The sequence below is a fragment of the Marasmius oreades genome, chromosome 4, assembly GCF_018924745.1.
Source record: "Marasmius oreades isolate 03SP1 chromosome 4, whole genome shotgun sequence".
Taxonomy (NCBI): domain Eukaryota; kingdom Fungi; phylum Basidiomycota; class Agaricomycetes; order Agaricales; family Marasmiaceae; genus Marasmius; species Marasmius oreades.
This window is the reverse complement of record NC_057326.1, coordinates 613621-627814: the sequence shown is the minus strand read 5'-3', so window position 1 is coordinate 627814 and position 14194 is coordinate 613621. Positions and strand designations below refer to the sequence as shown.

Below are 14194 nucleotides of genomic sequence, written 5' to 3'. Positions count from 1 at the left end.
TTCTTGTTCAACGCCTTTAACCTCACTGACCTGAGATCTAGAGAGGAATGGATATGAGTCCTGTTATGATTATCGAGCAACCGTAGTCCCTGAGTGACAGCGAGGGATTTAGTAGTAGGCATGAGGGGGATCCGGACAGTCGAAATTCAAAAAGAACAACAACAAACGAATATTCATTCAATACGACTCGTCGAACGATAACTACAACTTTACAGACCCTTTTTTTTTTGATTTTATAACGTTTACGCAAATTCTTTTTTTTTCTTTTCCTCGGATTTTCGGACTTTCAGGAGCTCTTGCCAACAATTCAGGAGGTGCTTGCATCGCACTTCACTAGAGGAAACTGTGGAAGGGTAAACCAAATCCCAATGAGCTAATACCCCAAACCTAGGAAGCCAAAAGTACTCACGGAAGTGGGATCAACTTGAGATCACCATTCCAGGATGTCCCGAGCACTTTCACATCATAGTGCAACCACAACCATTTATCCTTGATCGTGAACGTGAACTTCCCAGACACAATCTTCCAATCAAAACCGATAGAGATCCCTTCGGTAATACTCCCAGTGGCACACCCAAGCTTTTGCTTTGAGAAGAACGGGATCTTCACATAGAGACAGATGGAGATCGAGCCTGAGCTGATATCGAAGCAAGCCTCGACCTGTGCCGATGAAACAGAGGTCATAAGTACCAGGTCGTCAATGCTGGCAAGGACTCTACTTACCGAGAACGTAGCAGGTCCGAAACTCCAGGAAACGTCATAGCACGTTCCAGCGGAAGCTTTGGAACCGAAGACTGGGGTTCGTTGGACGGCGAAAACGTGGATTTCCTGGTTGTTGGTGCTTTTGGAGGCTGGCTCAACCCTGTGGTGGGCCTCGATCCAGTGCTCGACTAGGTAGATTCACAGTTGAGGAAGTGATGTATTTGGGGAACGAAGGAATCAGACTTACTATTATCATCGTGAGCTGTGAGGACGAACAGCCGTTAGCCGATACGCACGAGTGCACTAGAATGAGAGACTCACAAGACATGTTGGGGATGCTTTGAGATGAGAAGAGTTGCAGGAAGTTGCTGAGGAATCTGGAGCTGAACGAGTTGAGCTTTTATACCTCCCTGGCCTGGATTTGATAACCACAAGAAGATCAAGCACTTACAAGTCCCCACATTCCCAGAAGTTGTCCGACGACAAAAGGAATGTCTTTGTAATTGAGAAGCTCAGCTAAGAACCTCACGGGGACTCTTCTGCGACACAAGCATTCCTCCTACCTTTGACCTGCTGTAACCGCCTAAAATCACGATGCCAATCATCCATTTTGATACCGCGAGCGATTTAGGTGCAAAACACCAGAACCTGGAATTGAAAGTGATAGTTTGGTGGGGGAAGTCGGAATGGGGAGCGAATCGATGCTAGATGTTTCTCGCAGGATTGTTACTTTCCCGTCATCCGCTCGCCCTTCATTATAATCTTGTGCTTCCAATCATACGCGTTGGAGACTAGAACTCCGTTGTGTAGATTCTTGCAGTAAACCAAGTGGCCGCGCAAATTGACGATCTGTGCGACGTCGAGAATGAGAACGGAAGTCGATGCGAAGCCAACGAAGGAACCAGGACGTTCCATCTAAATGTCTGTCTTAGTTCAGTCCTCGGAGAACAGAATATACGAGATATCCAAACATTGCTTACAATAGAGCGACGTGCAGTCAAGCGGAAACTAGGCCAACTAGAAGGGTACATGGGTTCCATAAAAGAACCCCGGTGGTCTATAATTCCATAGGTAGCATGGATTCTCCGTCAGAATACCGGGCAAAAACTTCTTTGAGAAGACAGCCACGGCGTCCCTCCATAAAGCGTGCATGAAGAGAAATAATCTGGAAGTGTGGCAAGTTTAGCGTATGGATGTTGGAAGCGTTGGTGTACGGGGAAGACCTCAAAAACTCACCGTCAGTCAAATATAGAACGACCAAGAAAGAACGACGCCAACGTACACCGAGATAAAACTGTCTTTCGTTTATCGGGCACCGCAAATTATCCCGGGGGAGATCCCTGACAGCCACTCCTGGAAGGGTACCCCCTCTTGAGTGAAGAACGTGCACAGAGACCCCGGGATCGGCACCTTTCAGCGCCCTATGGGTCCTCCGACCCCGCGAGTCTCCCTCAAGCAACACCGACACGGATGGTAGCTAGAAGGGCCAACGACTCGCTTTTCAACCACAGCTCGGTTCATGATATCACTTCCGAGAAGCCTCATCCGGTAGATGCTGGATCGAAATCGTTTCTCGAACTTGAGGAACGGAGGTGTCGAAAATATACATCTGATTCGAGTTCGGACGGACTTGGTTTGTAAACGGAACTTGCATTGTAAACGATGGTTGGCTAGGCAATTATAACGGTTTTTACGATGTATCATGGTTTGTAAGATGCTGTATGTATACCTATGTCAAAAAATGTAAACGACCTGTTATGCCTTATAGAACGTGGAGACGTGCCATGCCTTAGTCAAGTGCTATACTCGGGGGACCCAGCACCACCATGTAATCCAACTCTCGCTTGAGTGTTATATCTGCTTCGAAGATTTGCCTAGCGTTTTCAAGATAACTTCCATGCTGTTCCGTGAACATCATGAGCCTTATTTCAAAAGTACTAGAATAATTATACGCACAATATGGGCTAAAAGGTTCATGGTCTTCCACTGCGTACCCTGTCATCCATCGATTGCAGTCGGGTGATTTCGATACGGTCCACATCTCGACTGCAGATTCTGCCTCTTGTCCAAGCATAATTTCGTTGCCCCGCGACCTCCTCTGTGAGCTCATCCGCTCCTTGATTATAATCTTTGAAGACCTACCATGCTGAAGGATACTAACAGTGAGAACGATGCTGAAAGTTGAATATCTGGTGGCAGTTCAGAATGTGACAGTGTATGACGTGACACATCGCGGACGAAGATTTCAACCTTGCGGCATGGTGTGCTCGAATATACCTCAGTGTATGGAAAATCTTATTCCATCCCCCCAGATTAGTAGAGCCCGACAAACTTAACGTCCTGCCGGGGACTTTGCATATTGGTATGTGGCTGCCAGTCTCACATCACGATTCAGACTGAGGTTGGAAGTGTTTATCTCGTATACAGATCGACCTCCAGTCAAGGGGGTGATGGTAAGAGTGCACCTCGGCCTGCAGGTGTATATCGAAAACAAATGGGACCGAAAAGATACCACAAAAGAGGGTGCCACCAGGGTCAAACCCAGACGAAAAAAATTCAGCCTACCCCACCTCGTCTCCTTCTTCTTCTTCATGGTCTTGCAGCGTCATTAGATCGTTTAAGCTGGATTAGAAGAGAATGGTTTCCGACGTGCGTTAGAAGTGGCATCGGCCTGGAGGGGGGTATAGCTACTTACCAATGGACAAACGGCTGCAAGACCCTTGCTACGTTTGCTAGTTTCTGGTTGAAATCCGATTCCAGGACTTCAGAATCTAGGAACCTGAAGGAAAGCATAACTATCAGACAAGTCGATCGCCTTTAACACAACACGGGGCTTACCGATGAACGACAGCAAAAGATCGACACTTCAGCAGGTCGATATCCCTGATCACCGAACATTAGCAGCCCTCAGTGAATCAAGGGCGACACAGCGTACTTATGGTCCTTGACCACTCCTTTCGGAGCAACCTTCAGCTCATCCTCAGCGCCAAATATATTCGACCGTTCCCCTTTCGACTGAGGTTTAGCTTCTCCGAAAATTTTGACAAAGTCGGGAGCGGAAATTATGTCTCTAAACGGTTTGGAGTTGCGCATCAGATTCGACCTGTAAGAAATATGGAATCAAGATTCTACCACGCAGAGGGAGAAAGCAGACGGACCGCATAGTCGCAAGCTCATTCCTCCCAGGACACCAAGTTCCACCAGCTATCAAGCTCTGTCCACCTGGTCTGACTGTATTACAAAAATCAGCAAGCGTAATGAGACTGATGGTCAGGTTGTGGACTGACTAGATCTAAAGAAAAAAGAAACGCAATGAGCTTGGTGAAAAAAAGTCTCATGGCAGAAAATAAACTTACATATGGTCTGAGTGCAGTATAGGCTTTCAGCAAGTCACCGGGAAAATCGAAATCGGAAAATATGCGTACATCCTGCAAAAATTCCTTTCCGTCCGCTTCTTGAAAATGATGCAGAAAAAGACCGTTTATACGGGGTTTTATCATTACTAAATCGTATCTGGGATTTAGAAAGCAGCATGAGCGTGGGGGTGAATGGAAGGGCCGTTCCAACTCACGTCTCGATATATTCGATGAATGACATCCCGTGGTGGAAGTGGTGGAATTTGTTCGTCGGCTCCGATGAGCAAATCGGTAAACTTCTCGACAAAATCCTTCCACTCCCTTTCGGCGAGACGATACACAGGTTCTAGGAGCCGATTCAGATCTTCGCTCGTGCCGGATGAGAATGCGAGACAAACCATGTAACTTGAACCTACGGATAGGTTTGTGAATCTATGTAGGTAAATCTAGATCCAAAATGGCATACCATTCACGGTCATTGCATGCAGGATCAGCCAGCATTGACAAAAAATCGAGGGTGTTCTTTGATATCTGACCAGCAGGAACTATCAAAGTATCAGCATGACATCCAACAACTCTTTACAGTACCTTACCTTGCCCAGTTTTTGGCGCCTGTACTACTAGACCAACGACCTCTTGTCCTTCCTTCAACTCCAGAACGTCATCGTCCTCATCTTCATCCTTCTCGATTCTCCGTCGTTTTTTGGTGGGAGACTTCTTCGAAGGTGATTTCAGATCACGCTTCCTCTTTGTCGAAGTGCGTTTCGTCTTCCGTGGCTCACTCTCGTCGTCATCCAACGCGTCACTGTCGTAGTCTTTCTCTAGTCGTTTCCTAGAACCAGCTCTGCCGTGGCCGACGACACCCAAATCACCCTCCTCTTCATCATCCAATGAATTATATTCCTCATCTTCAGCAACGCCAGTCACGTCCACATTCAGGAGTTTGGTCGAGGGCCTGGCTCTATTCTTGCCGTTCGCCGCGTTTCCGTTCCTGGCCGTTCTGGCAAGTGGTTTCCTAGGTGAGCGACGTGTCTTCGAACTCCCCAGATCATCTTCTTCCAACGTCATAACGTCTAATTCATCCGTCTCCCTTGCCTGTCTCTCTTCCTCTTGTCGTTTCGCGACCGCGCGAAGACTCTTCCTGGATGGTATTGGCCTGACTTTCCTGGGAGAAACTTGGGGTTCTTGGTCTTTTTCAGATTGTGTTATCTTCGCCATGGTTGCGGAAACCAGTACTGGTTTAATAAGCAGGTTGAAGGAGAAGTTGTGCGTCTTGAGTGGTTGGAGTTCAAGCGGTTGTTTTGGTTGGAGTAGTGTGAGAACAATTGCGCAATCACCTGTCACACCCGAGATATCCGAGTAGTGCTTGGACCTCAAGCGACCTGGTTTTCCGTCGACATCGCTCACCTTCCATACCCACCTCGATATGCAAGATTCTCTAACCACGATCGTTGGGGCTATTGGTATGTCGTCCCGCTAACGATTTGTAGTCTTGATAGCTGTCTGTCTTGTTTATCAAAGTCTCACTAGCAGTTCAAATGTTCAACGTCACCAGTTGAAATTCGATCAAACACCTGAACCCGCTCATTTAACACAGGCTGTTGATGATAAATTGAACTCGGAGTGCTACGATTCTGTTGGGGAACCCATCGCATGCCTACTCTGCTAATTGTTGTATCCAAATTAAAGGTTCTGACGTTCAATAATGCTGCGGTATGTCGTGGGTTCAAGGGTTCAATGAAAGTATGTACCTCCTTGCACCTCGTGGACCAAGATGGATGACCTCGAATATGTGAGGTACAATACACCCTTTGACTTGCCAGCGGGTATTCTTGTAAGTACAGAGATGGTGGCGTTTTGCTCTTGGCCTTGGCACTTGCTCACCGAGTCCCTTCCAGTGGTTCAACTGAATAAATTAGCACTCAACCGTAAGCACCCGCCATTCTTTACCAAGTAATGTTGTCAATTTTGATTTGAATTTAGAAGAGCTATATCATAAAACTTCCCTTGAATCCCGTTTGAATATTACTGATCCGGATCTTTCTGTGAGTACCATATAGGGCCCGGCGGACCTTCCACGTCAATTACTTTCGACGGCGAGTGCGAGAGTTTTCGTTCGTGTGCCAATTTCCTCCGAGATAATCTACATACTGGCTATCCATGTCCAAGAAGTTGGAGGCACCGATATTGTCGGGAAGGACGATATTTCAGGTATGGGATTGACGGCTCCGACGGTATGTCAAATTGTGTATTTCCACTTCCCACACTGGGCCAAGAACTCATCTGAGGATGACTCCCTGCTATCAGGAACTCCAGTGCCCGATTATCAGCGCAATTTTTCAGGGACGGTACACTGAAATATTCAGAGCTTCCTTGAAGAACTCATCTAAGAGCAACCTGCTACTAGGAACTCTAGTGCCCGATTATCTGCGCAAATACTCAGGGACGGTACAATGAAATACTCAAGATGGATGCAAGCTTCCATTCTTCTGTTGTTTCCTTCAAACCGGCATGATCACGGGTGCTCAGTGGACCTGGGCGTCTCTTTTTGGACGCCCTTTGTTTTATTCTGAAGCTGACCACCTGCCAGGATTTTCGGCGAGCTGACTGGCTCCCAGAATGTTAGAGCTATTAGTAGCTGAACGTCCAGTCGGTACTTCTGCGATTGTCGGAAGAAAAGTCCACGAGCCTTCTAAACTTGGCCTTAAACTGCCCTAGAATATTGTCCTGGTTCAAGTTTGGATTCCTGGGTTCATCGGTAAGTTCCAGAAACTATACTTCCTCGCCGGTCAGGCTTATACACGTTCCCAGCCCTGTGCAGCAGAATTCCGGTCTGCAGCGCTCTTGCGTCGTTTTCATGCCGTTTCGGATTCCAAAGCCTCTCACCACATCGTTCTGTTCCATACCCTACAAATAGTATCGTGGTGCTGTAAAAGATCATTGACGGTATGGCCCTGCGGGCGGAAGTCATATCCAAGTTACTTGGGTTCGTCTCACGACCTGCGTGGGTGTGATACAGAGCACTTTTCTCTTCCGTCTCAGCTGAGCCTGACGCTCTGATTCCGACAGATGCGGCGTTGCGCTCATCTATCCAGAGTGGAAATTCACACCAAGACGCCACGGAGCGCTTTCTTTGGTGACCACCTCGTTGTCCTTAGACAGCGGCAAGGTGGAAATCTATAATCTAATCAAACCTTCGAGGATATCCCACAGGATGAACTTTTATTGCTACCTTTCTCTGACGCGTTGCTTCGGACATGCCGCCTAGTAATAACTTAGCTGGGTATCCTAAGTATATGCCTGCAAGTATCTAATTTTACCTTTATCTCAGTGTCCGATTCCCTACGGACTCGACTCAGACTCGAGATATCCAATCCTAGGCCAGCTGAGCTCTCATAACGGGAGCGTTTCGCTGCATGGATAAATCATGTATGTAGTCTCGAGGCGATAACGCTATAGATGGCTAACGCTACGTCACAAATAGACCTATGGGAGTTGAACAGATTGCAACGCTCCAATTTCCGATGCTCGGTTGTAGTGTAGTACACCAGTAAGCTCGGTAAGTTGTGCTATACATAAATACTTAGGGGCAATCAGTTAGGAGCGTTTGAGGCGGCTTCTAATCCTGCTGGCCAAGAATCTATCACAACTCTTCATTTTGACTACCCTGTAGTGTGATGGACCATGGTGATGGTTATTGAGGATGCGTATTTCCATGTTCCCGCAAAGTTCCCGCAAAGTTCCCGCCCGACCGCGATTCAATACATGTTGAGTTCCTACCGACGTCAGACCTGAGAAAAAATATCAATCACCGCCAACCAGCGGTGGTATACACGTACTCTCCACATCAACCACTGGTCAATAAGGGTAGTGAACAAGAACTTGTTGCTACTTAGATGGGAGATGCACGATCATGATCCGGTTGATACTCTACAACCCTAACTTTGCGGGGCAGCTCGGAGCGATCATGTAAGATGCTAAGTACTTGCACAGTTTATGCCCGTGTATGACTTAGCGGACTCAGCGAGTAAACACCCGTATGAGTACCCGTATAGCGGCTAGCCCAATTATCTCAACCCGTGGTACGCCAAAAAACGCCACCGGAGAGCTGTCGAGCACTTCCCTACGTCGACAACCAGACAACTCCAAGACTCAGAGTAAGTCCTATTCAATTGTCGAAACTCGAAGATTGAATGTTTTGGGTTCAACATCCTATTATCCCTGTGCCGCACTATATGACAGACAAATCATGTGTTTTTTTTCAATGGGAAGCGTTTCTAGCTACTGAATTATAATCTCTGAAGAATCGCACCAAAGAAGATTCCAGTCGAAGATCAATGAATGCGCTTCCTTGTGATGATAATGATCTCCCCGATTTTTGAATACTTACTTCCCGGCATCTTTATCAAGGACCGGGTAATCCTGAGAATCTGCTCACTCTGTAGGTCCTCCGAGCATTAACCGTCCTCTGCGGGGTCGTTGGAGTCTGCGCGAGTAACTAAGTTGTGGAGTGGTAATAGACAACGGTAAGTTTACTGCAGCAATTCTTTCTTCCCAGTCACGGGCGAGCGAGAGACGGACTGCGGTATGGCGTCGATAGTGACTTCACAATGTCATCAGCTACGATGTTTATTCTCATACCTTGAACAAGCTCGCAATTTTCTATTTCACAGGTCAGCTCAGAGTGTAGTAGTGTACCACGGGTCCTTTTAAGGAGAAGACTCATGGAAAGGCATCTAGGTCCGGTTTTGCGATACTGGAGGTAGGAAACCTACGCGATGTAGTAAGAATGATTAGTTTCTATAGAAGCAATGACATATCTATACCTCACCAACCTGCTTGAGGCTAACCCACTTCGGTTCGATGCTGTGAAGAATGACGGGTCTTGGGAAACGATTGTCGCCTAGATAGCGAAAGCAGGGCAGCGTGTGCATCCGTCGCCGTGCAATTGTCGGGTATTACTCTTTTCACGCTCCCTCTTTCGCTTCGTGAGACAATTTCTGATCGAACACACCATAGGAGTGGTACAAGGAGTGGTGCAAGGAGTGGTGTAAGTAGTAAACTGTCCATTATTCGGAGAAACGATAACCACGAAAGCTGACTTCGGACTTGCGAAACTTTGAGTGGGGACTCAGTTCGGCCAAGGAGATAAGATAAATGTGGCTTACCCATCTGAGCTTGATCTCGGGTCGCGGGAATTCAGTTTCTGTCAAAACGGATAAACACCATCTAAATTCCCAGGACACACGACTAGTCTGGTACGCGTCCTGTTGTGTGAATGCATCGGGAAAACAGGCATCATGCGTGGACCCATAGCTTTGGGTAAGGAGAACTCAAAAGCTCAACAAGTTGTTTCTCGTTTGTCGGATGATCTGCAGGAACCGGACATGGAACCACGATGGTCGTACGATGAGCGAGTGTAATGCGGCTCAGTGGTGGGAGAGTCCAAATTAGTGTGATGTGGTTCAAGATACATCCTGTCCGCCTTGAGCATGCCACACCAGGGAAGCGGAAAAGAGATGCTATCAGCGACAATACCGAGAGTTGGGGAACGCCCATATCGTGTGGCAGTCTGAAGAATACCACCTGACATAGCCAAGCCATGTAGCCATGTAGCACGTCCGTCTGCGTGTGTGTTCTGCTGTTGGACGGTCTGGACCCCTCGTGCAGGGGTACAGGTAGACAGACGATAAGATTCGAAAAGATCCCTGTGCATGTGATTACAAAAAGAGGTCAATCTCAAATCTGCGGCCTTGAGTGAGCTGGCTTCCGAATATTCAACGAGGAACATACCTGCCAATCAAGGATCACTGAATTAGAGATCTTGCTCCTAGAGTCTAATACACGAAGGATAAATCGTCATTCACTTTATTCTGAACGGCCACACAAGGCACGAATAAACTCACAATCGTCGCGATCCGCCGCGATGAAGATGCCGATAACACGTACACCATCCATACAACGCAAGTTCTTCCGCATCGTGGCCTTGAACGCTCGAGAGCATATCGGAAATCAGAGGCTCGATTGCATGCGTATTCTCAGGCTGATCTCGACAGATTGGAAGAACCAGTGAAGTTCGCAATACCGCTCAGAAGCAAGCTAAAAATACTTTTAATTGATCGAACACAAACCAACTACCATTTGGAAAGCTCACCCCATGGTGCGGACGTTGGTGAATACCGTGAGCCTATGGAGGCGAATGTGCGTGAAATGCGTGGGAAAATGTGGGAGAAAAACCAGGCTCGTGGTACAGGGACCTTGAATGGACTAGCTGAGTGACTAGGTGGACTTTGAGATATCTGGGATCTTCATGAATCAAACAGCGAGACTGTCAGTCACATCGTTGTTTAGCACAACACTTCTCGACTAACCTGTCAGCCCTGCCACTGAAAGGTAAGGAATACCAGTGCAGTAAGGAGTAAGCAGAGCAATAGGTGCCTGGATTCGCCAGCAGTGTCCATCCGTCGCGTCAACGGTATCGTACTTACCACCAAGTCCGAGTTCAACCACCCATTGATGACTTGAGGATGGCCCTCCTCAGGTAGAATAATTGAGATAGCAATCAAGGACAAAGGTAGCTCGACAGAGCCGTGGAAGTGATCTTTGCTAGGCTATGATCTTGCGGTTCCTCGGCTCAGCAAAGATGGCTTGGAGTTCCCGAGAAAGTGGGAGGAAACGCCCTGTGTCATCGATGTCAATCCAGCGGGAACCATGGTGCCATCCAATGATGTTTTGCATCGCCTAGTCATCCCGCAATACGATCCAAGTGGGTCGAAAGGTACAGAAATTGATCTCTTGCTCGTAGTTGGCCCTGCTTGTGTTATCGCGGCGGGAAGCATGTAGAATGAATTCCATAGCGATAGGATTCCTCTGCGAGAATAAACGAAACGAGTGAGAAAAGATACTGGGAAGACGGAGCGTGAGGGGCTTCCAAAGCAGCCTGCGTTGAGCGATGGTCCGAGCGTCGTTGGCAGAGCGATGCTGATTACCTAAGTTAGTCAACTGTTCGCCGTTACTGTTGGCAACGTCGACCACCCTCTCCTCCTCACTGACACTAGCGACGGCCGTATTTCTCTTCTACGTTCACTATCGTGTAGGCAGTGCCTTCAATGGCTATCAAGCATTTTGAAAGTTTGTTTTCTGGTCTTTTCTCTAGATGTTGAGTTCCTCGATACTTACATTTTCAAATTCCAGATTTCTTAGTCGAACGGAAGCATCTCCAAACGCTTAACCTCTCCGTGTTGTCAGACTCTCGACTGGGTATCGATGCATCCTACTACATTCAGAATTTACTCGACAGTCCGTCTTCCAAAGAACCACTCTTGGCCGCGACAGGAGGGTCGCCTTTAGCCCTCACAACACGGGTCGAGTCCGACCTGCGAACACTCGAAAAGCTGCGAATCAAGCCCGTTTTTGTTTTTCCAGGACTCCTTCCGAATAGGAAGTGGAAGCCGCATTACCATCTGGAACATAACGAAGCCTGCAGAGATAGGCGTGATGCATGGGAAAAGTACGAGGCAGGCCAGGAGGAAGCTGCAACTAAACTGTTTGCTGGTCGGGGCTGCTTTCAGCAATGGGATCTGTGGCGGATGATCCTGAGGATCTTCAGACATCGAAACGTAGAGTTCATCATTTCACCATATCTCGCCTGGCCACAAGTAAGTTGAACAGTTGCTCTTTTCGAACGCTCTCTGACCAACTTCTCAGTTGATATACCTTCAACGCCATCCAAAATCTTACATTCATGCCATTTGTGGTCCAACAGACACGTTGCTGTACCCTGCTGTCGACAAACTCATCACTTCTATCGACCTCGTTTCTCCCACTCCTACTTTCACATATATATCTAAACGCGCGCTTCTGCCTGAGCTCGGCGTAACGGAAGATCAGTTCCTTGACATAGGAATCTTGCTTGGTTTCGAGCACTCGCCCCCATTCCCACCTTCCATCCATGAGCAGGGGCTCAAAGCGACCGTGGATATGGTCAAATATTACAAGTCAGGACACGCGGCTGTCTCTGCTTTCGCCGAACATCCGGCAGTCAAAACCATACAGTACACTGACCACTATGCGCGTACACGTTCCATGGTCAAATACTCCTTAATTCTTTCGTCGGATGGTGTTGCTGTTTCCCTGCCCCTGGCTCTCAGTTCTCTTTCTAATCATTCTCACCATCCCACGGCCTCCGACATTCCGCAGGACTTGCACGAAATTTTCACCAACCGACTTCCCGACGAGGTCTACTTTTATCTCTCGAGGGGCCTGATTGGACCTCAGGCCCTGGTATGGCTGACCACCGGACAAATCGTGGAGAGTCCTCCATTGGACAACGGAGAAACCCAAGAATATAAACGATTTGTGAAAGAGGTCATCACGGATGGGCAGACCGGACCGAGAGCAACAACACTTGCTCTCATCAGCAGTGTAACGCATAATTCGTGGTCGACTCGGAAGGTTCACGGCTTATTCTGGTTCGAGAATCCCGGCAGTCAAAACCAGAAGCCTATCCAGCACAACTCCCCTCAAACGGCACAGTTGGCCGAGCGGGTTGCAGGATGGAATGTACCATACGCGATCATTGAGGAAGAGTTGAGGCGACAAAATGTAAGATTTGATGGACCGTACCTGTTCCTTTCATCGGAATTGAAGGCTAATGCTGCGTGGCGCTTTTTCTTCTTCTAGTCTGCGACAATTGACTTCTCGCTATGTCTGGGCGCGACTACGGAGAGGTTCGCAACACGTACTAAAGTGAAGAGCAACTCCCAAGCACCCCTTGAAAAGAAGGATGAGATTGTGGCCAATGTCATCTGGAGGTTCCTTGAGCTACGAGGGTAAGCCACTCCTCCGCTTACCCCTCAGTTTCTTGAATTTCCTTTTTTGGTATAGGTTCCTATTGAATACCCATATGCACTCACCTCTTGCACGGGCCATGAATACAGCTATCAAACATTCACGGCTGAATGACAAGTTCCAAGACCCGCTCTATCTGTTTCTGGAACTGGTGAGAGCAGGTGTCATGCATGGCCACCTGTGGTCGCAGCGCGCTTTTAGCGGAGGACCCAGTTTCGGAACAGGTACGTGACTTGATATTCTCCCACAGTTTCGAATTCGTCGCGCTCAGCTTTTCTCCTCCCCTTTCGGAACAGACGATGAAAAAGCAAGTATGCTCCTTGTTATGCGGGTGCTTAGCATAGTTCCGTTGAATTTCAAGGTGGGAAGAATTTCGTTCTACTCTTAACCACGATCTCATTGTAAATTATGGGGGGGTTCTGTTAGTCTCAGTCGTGGTCGGCACCCTTGTCTCGGGAGTTGCTCGTGTTCAATTCATTTGTGCGCTCTCTCACAAGAGCTTTGCGTACACTCTTGGAAGTGACGTCCCTCAACATGCTGCTACGCGGGGATGCTCGCAAGGCGCGGGATGATCTTTTAGACATCGCGTTATCGTTACCATTCCAAACCGAGGTGAACACTGGTTTCGGAGTTCTCGCCAAGGTATACTTGGATGCTCTCACGCATATCAATCGCGGGGAGAGGGTTCGTGATCGCTATGCCGAGGGCGTTCAGGAGGCTAAAGCGGTTGCTCTGGAAATCTGTGAAGAAACTTTCCCTGGCGTCAAGTACCCAAAGGCAGAGGTTGAGAGAGGCTTCAGGTTCTGGGATGTGGTAACGTTTTCTTTCCCGTGTTTCCGTGTTGCTCATTGCTCATTGATGGTGTTTACCGTTTGTCCAGGCGTTAACAGCGATGAGACAGCTTCATTCGGAGGGTGCGGTGCTGCAGGAGTTGATTGACCAGTTCGAAGCCGCAGAATCATGGCTTGCGCCGATGAGACCATGAAAGATGGTCATAAAATTATATAAAGCTGTCTTGTGTTGTTTGAATGATTAATGGAACATCTACTGGCTTGAATTTTTTCTTTCGTGAACGACCGCTCTTTAACGATAACTTTTGTGTAAGGTTCGGCGCGGCGATTGAGAATAATGATTCGGGGGGGGAAAGGAGGATGCCAACAAAGGCTTCATGCAGTCTCCCGGTTAGCCCAAAATTAGATGGGAAATCGATGGCGAAAATGAAAAGGCGTGGGAGGACGAGGAGGACAGAAGGGGATTGTCCTACGCGATCTGAAATAAGACAGCAC

The 14194-nt window shown here is 47.9% G+C and overlaps 5 protein-coding genes across 5 annotated transcripts; 1 reads left to right on the top strand and 4 right to left on the bottom strand.

The window, feature by feature from the left end:
• Nucleotides 1-333: 333 nt before the first annotated feature.
• On the bottom strand, nt 334-1030 carry E1B28_007015 (uncharacterized protein; the record flags this gene model as incomplete). The annotated part of the gene is made up of 5 exons (XM_043151725.1): nt 334-343; nt 410-660; nt 724-890; nt 950-964; nt 1024-1030. The coding sequence occupies 5 exons, from the start codon at nt 1028-1030 to the stop codon at nt 334-336; spliced, it is 450 nt and encodes a 149-aa protein (XP_043009805.1).
• Nucleotides 1031-3103: 2073 nt separating this feature from the next.
• E1B28_007014 (uncharacterized protein) lies at nt 3104-3938 on the bottom strand. The gene is made up of 4 exons (XM_043151724.1): nt 3638-3938; nt 3541-3585; nt 3398-3481; nt 3104-3324 (listed from the first exon to the last, which is right to left on the bottom strand). Exons 1-4 carry the CDS (start codon nt 3793-3795, stop codon nt 3264-3266), a joined length of 348 nt encoding a protein of 115 aa, XP_043009804.1. The 5' UTR covers nt 3796-3938; the 3' UTR covers nt 3104-3263.
• Nucleotides 3939-4490: 552 nt separating this feature from the next.
• On the bottom strand, nt 4491-5276 carry E1B28_007013 (uncharacterized protein; the record flags this gene model as incomplete). The annotated part of the gene is made up of 2 exons (XM_043151723.1): nt 4491-4603; nt 4652-5276. 2 exons carry the CDS (start codon nt 5274-5276, stop codon nt 4491-4493), a joined length of 738 nt encoding a protein of 245 aa, XP_043009803.1.
• A 4123-nt stretch (nt 5277-9399) lies between these two features.
• E1B28_007012 (uncharacterized protein) lies at nt 9400-9774 on the bottom strand (the record flags this gene model as incomplete). Its single annotated transcript, XM_043151722.1, has 1 exon — nt 9400-9774. The coding sequence occupies one exon, from the start codon at nt 9772-9774 to the stop codon at nt 9400-9402; it is 375 nt and encodes a 124-aa protein (XP_043009802.1).
• A 1294-nt stretch (nt 9775-11068) lies between these two features.
• On the top strand, nt 11069-13962 carry E1B28_007011 (uncharacterized protein). Its single transcript, XM_043151721.1, has 8 exons — nt 11069-11189; nt 11253-11716; nt 11766-12662; nt 12741-12889; nt 12945-13132; nt 13205-13269; nt 13335-13721; nt 13789-13962. The coding sequence occupies exons 1-8, from the start codon at nt 11168-11170 to the stop codon at nt 13891-13893; spliced, it is 2277 nt and encodes a 758-aa protein (XP_043009801.1). The 5' UTR covers nt 11069-11167; the 3' UTR covers nt 13894-13962.
• The last annotated feature ends 232 nt before the right edge of the window (nt 13963-14194 follow it).

Bases quoted from the DNA above. Each gene is read 5' to 3' on its own strand.
- E1B28_007011 (XM_043151721.1), top strand. From the start codon at position 11,168: ATGGCTATCAAGCATTTTGAAA. The intron at 11,190-11,252 runs GTTTGTTTTCTG...TTCAAATTCCAG, and splicing joins GGCTATCAAGCATTTTGAAA to ATTTCTTAGTCGAACGGAAG. The intron at 12,663-12,740 runs GTAAGATTTGAT...TTCTTCTTCTAG, and splicing joins AAGAGTTGAGGCGACAAAAT to TCTGCGACAATTGACTTCTC.
- E1B28_007014 (XM_043151724.1), bottom strand. From the start codon at position 3,795: ATGCGCAACTCCAAACCGTTTAGAGACATAATTTCCGCTCCCGACTTT. The intron at 3,586-3,637 runs GTACGCTGTGTC...TTCGGTGATCAG, and splicing joins GGAGTGGTCAAGGACCATAA to GGATATCGACCTGCTGAAGT. The intron at 3,325-3,397 runs GTAAGTAGCTAT...CTTCTAATCCAG, and splicing joins TTGCAGCCGTTTGTCCATTG to CTTAAACGATCTAATGACGC.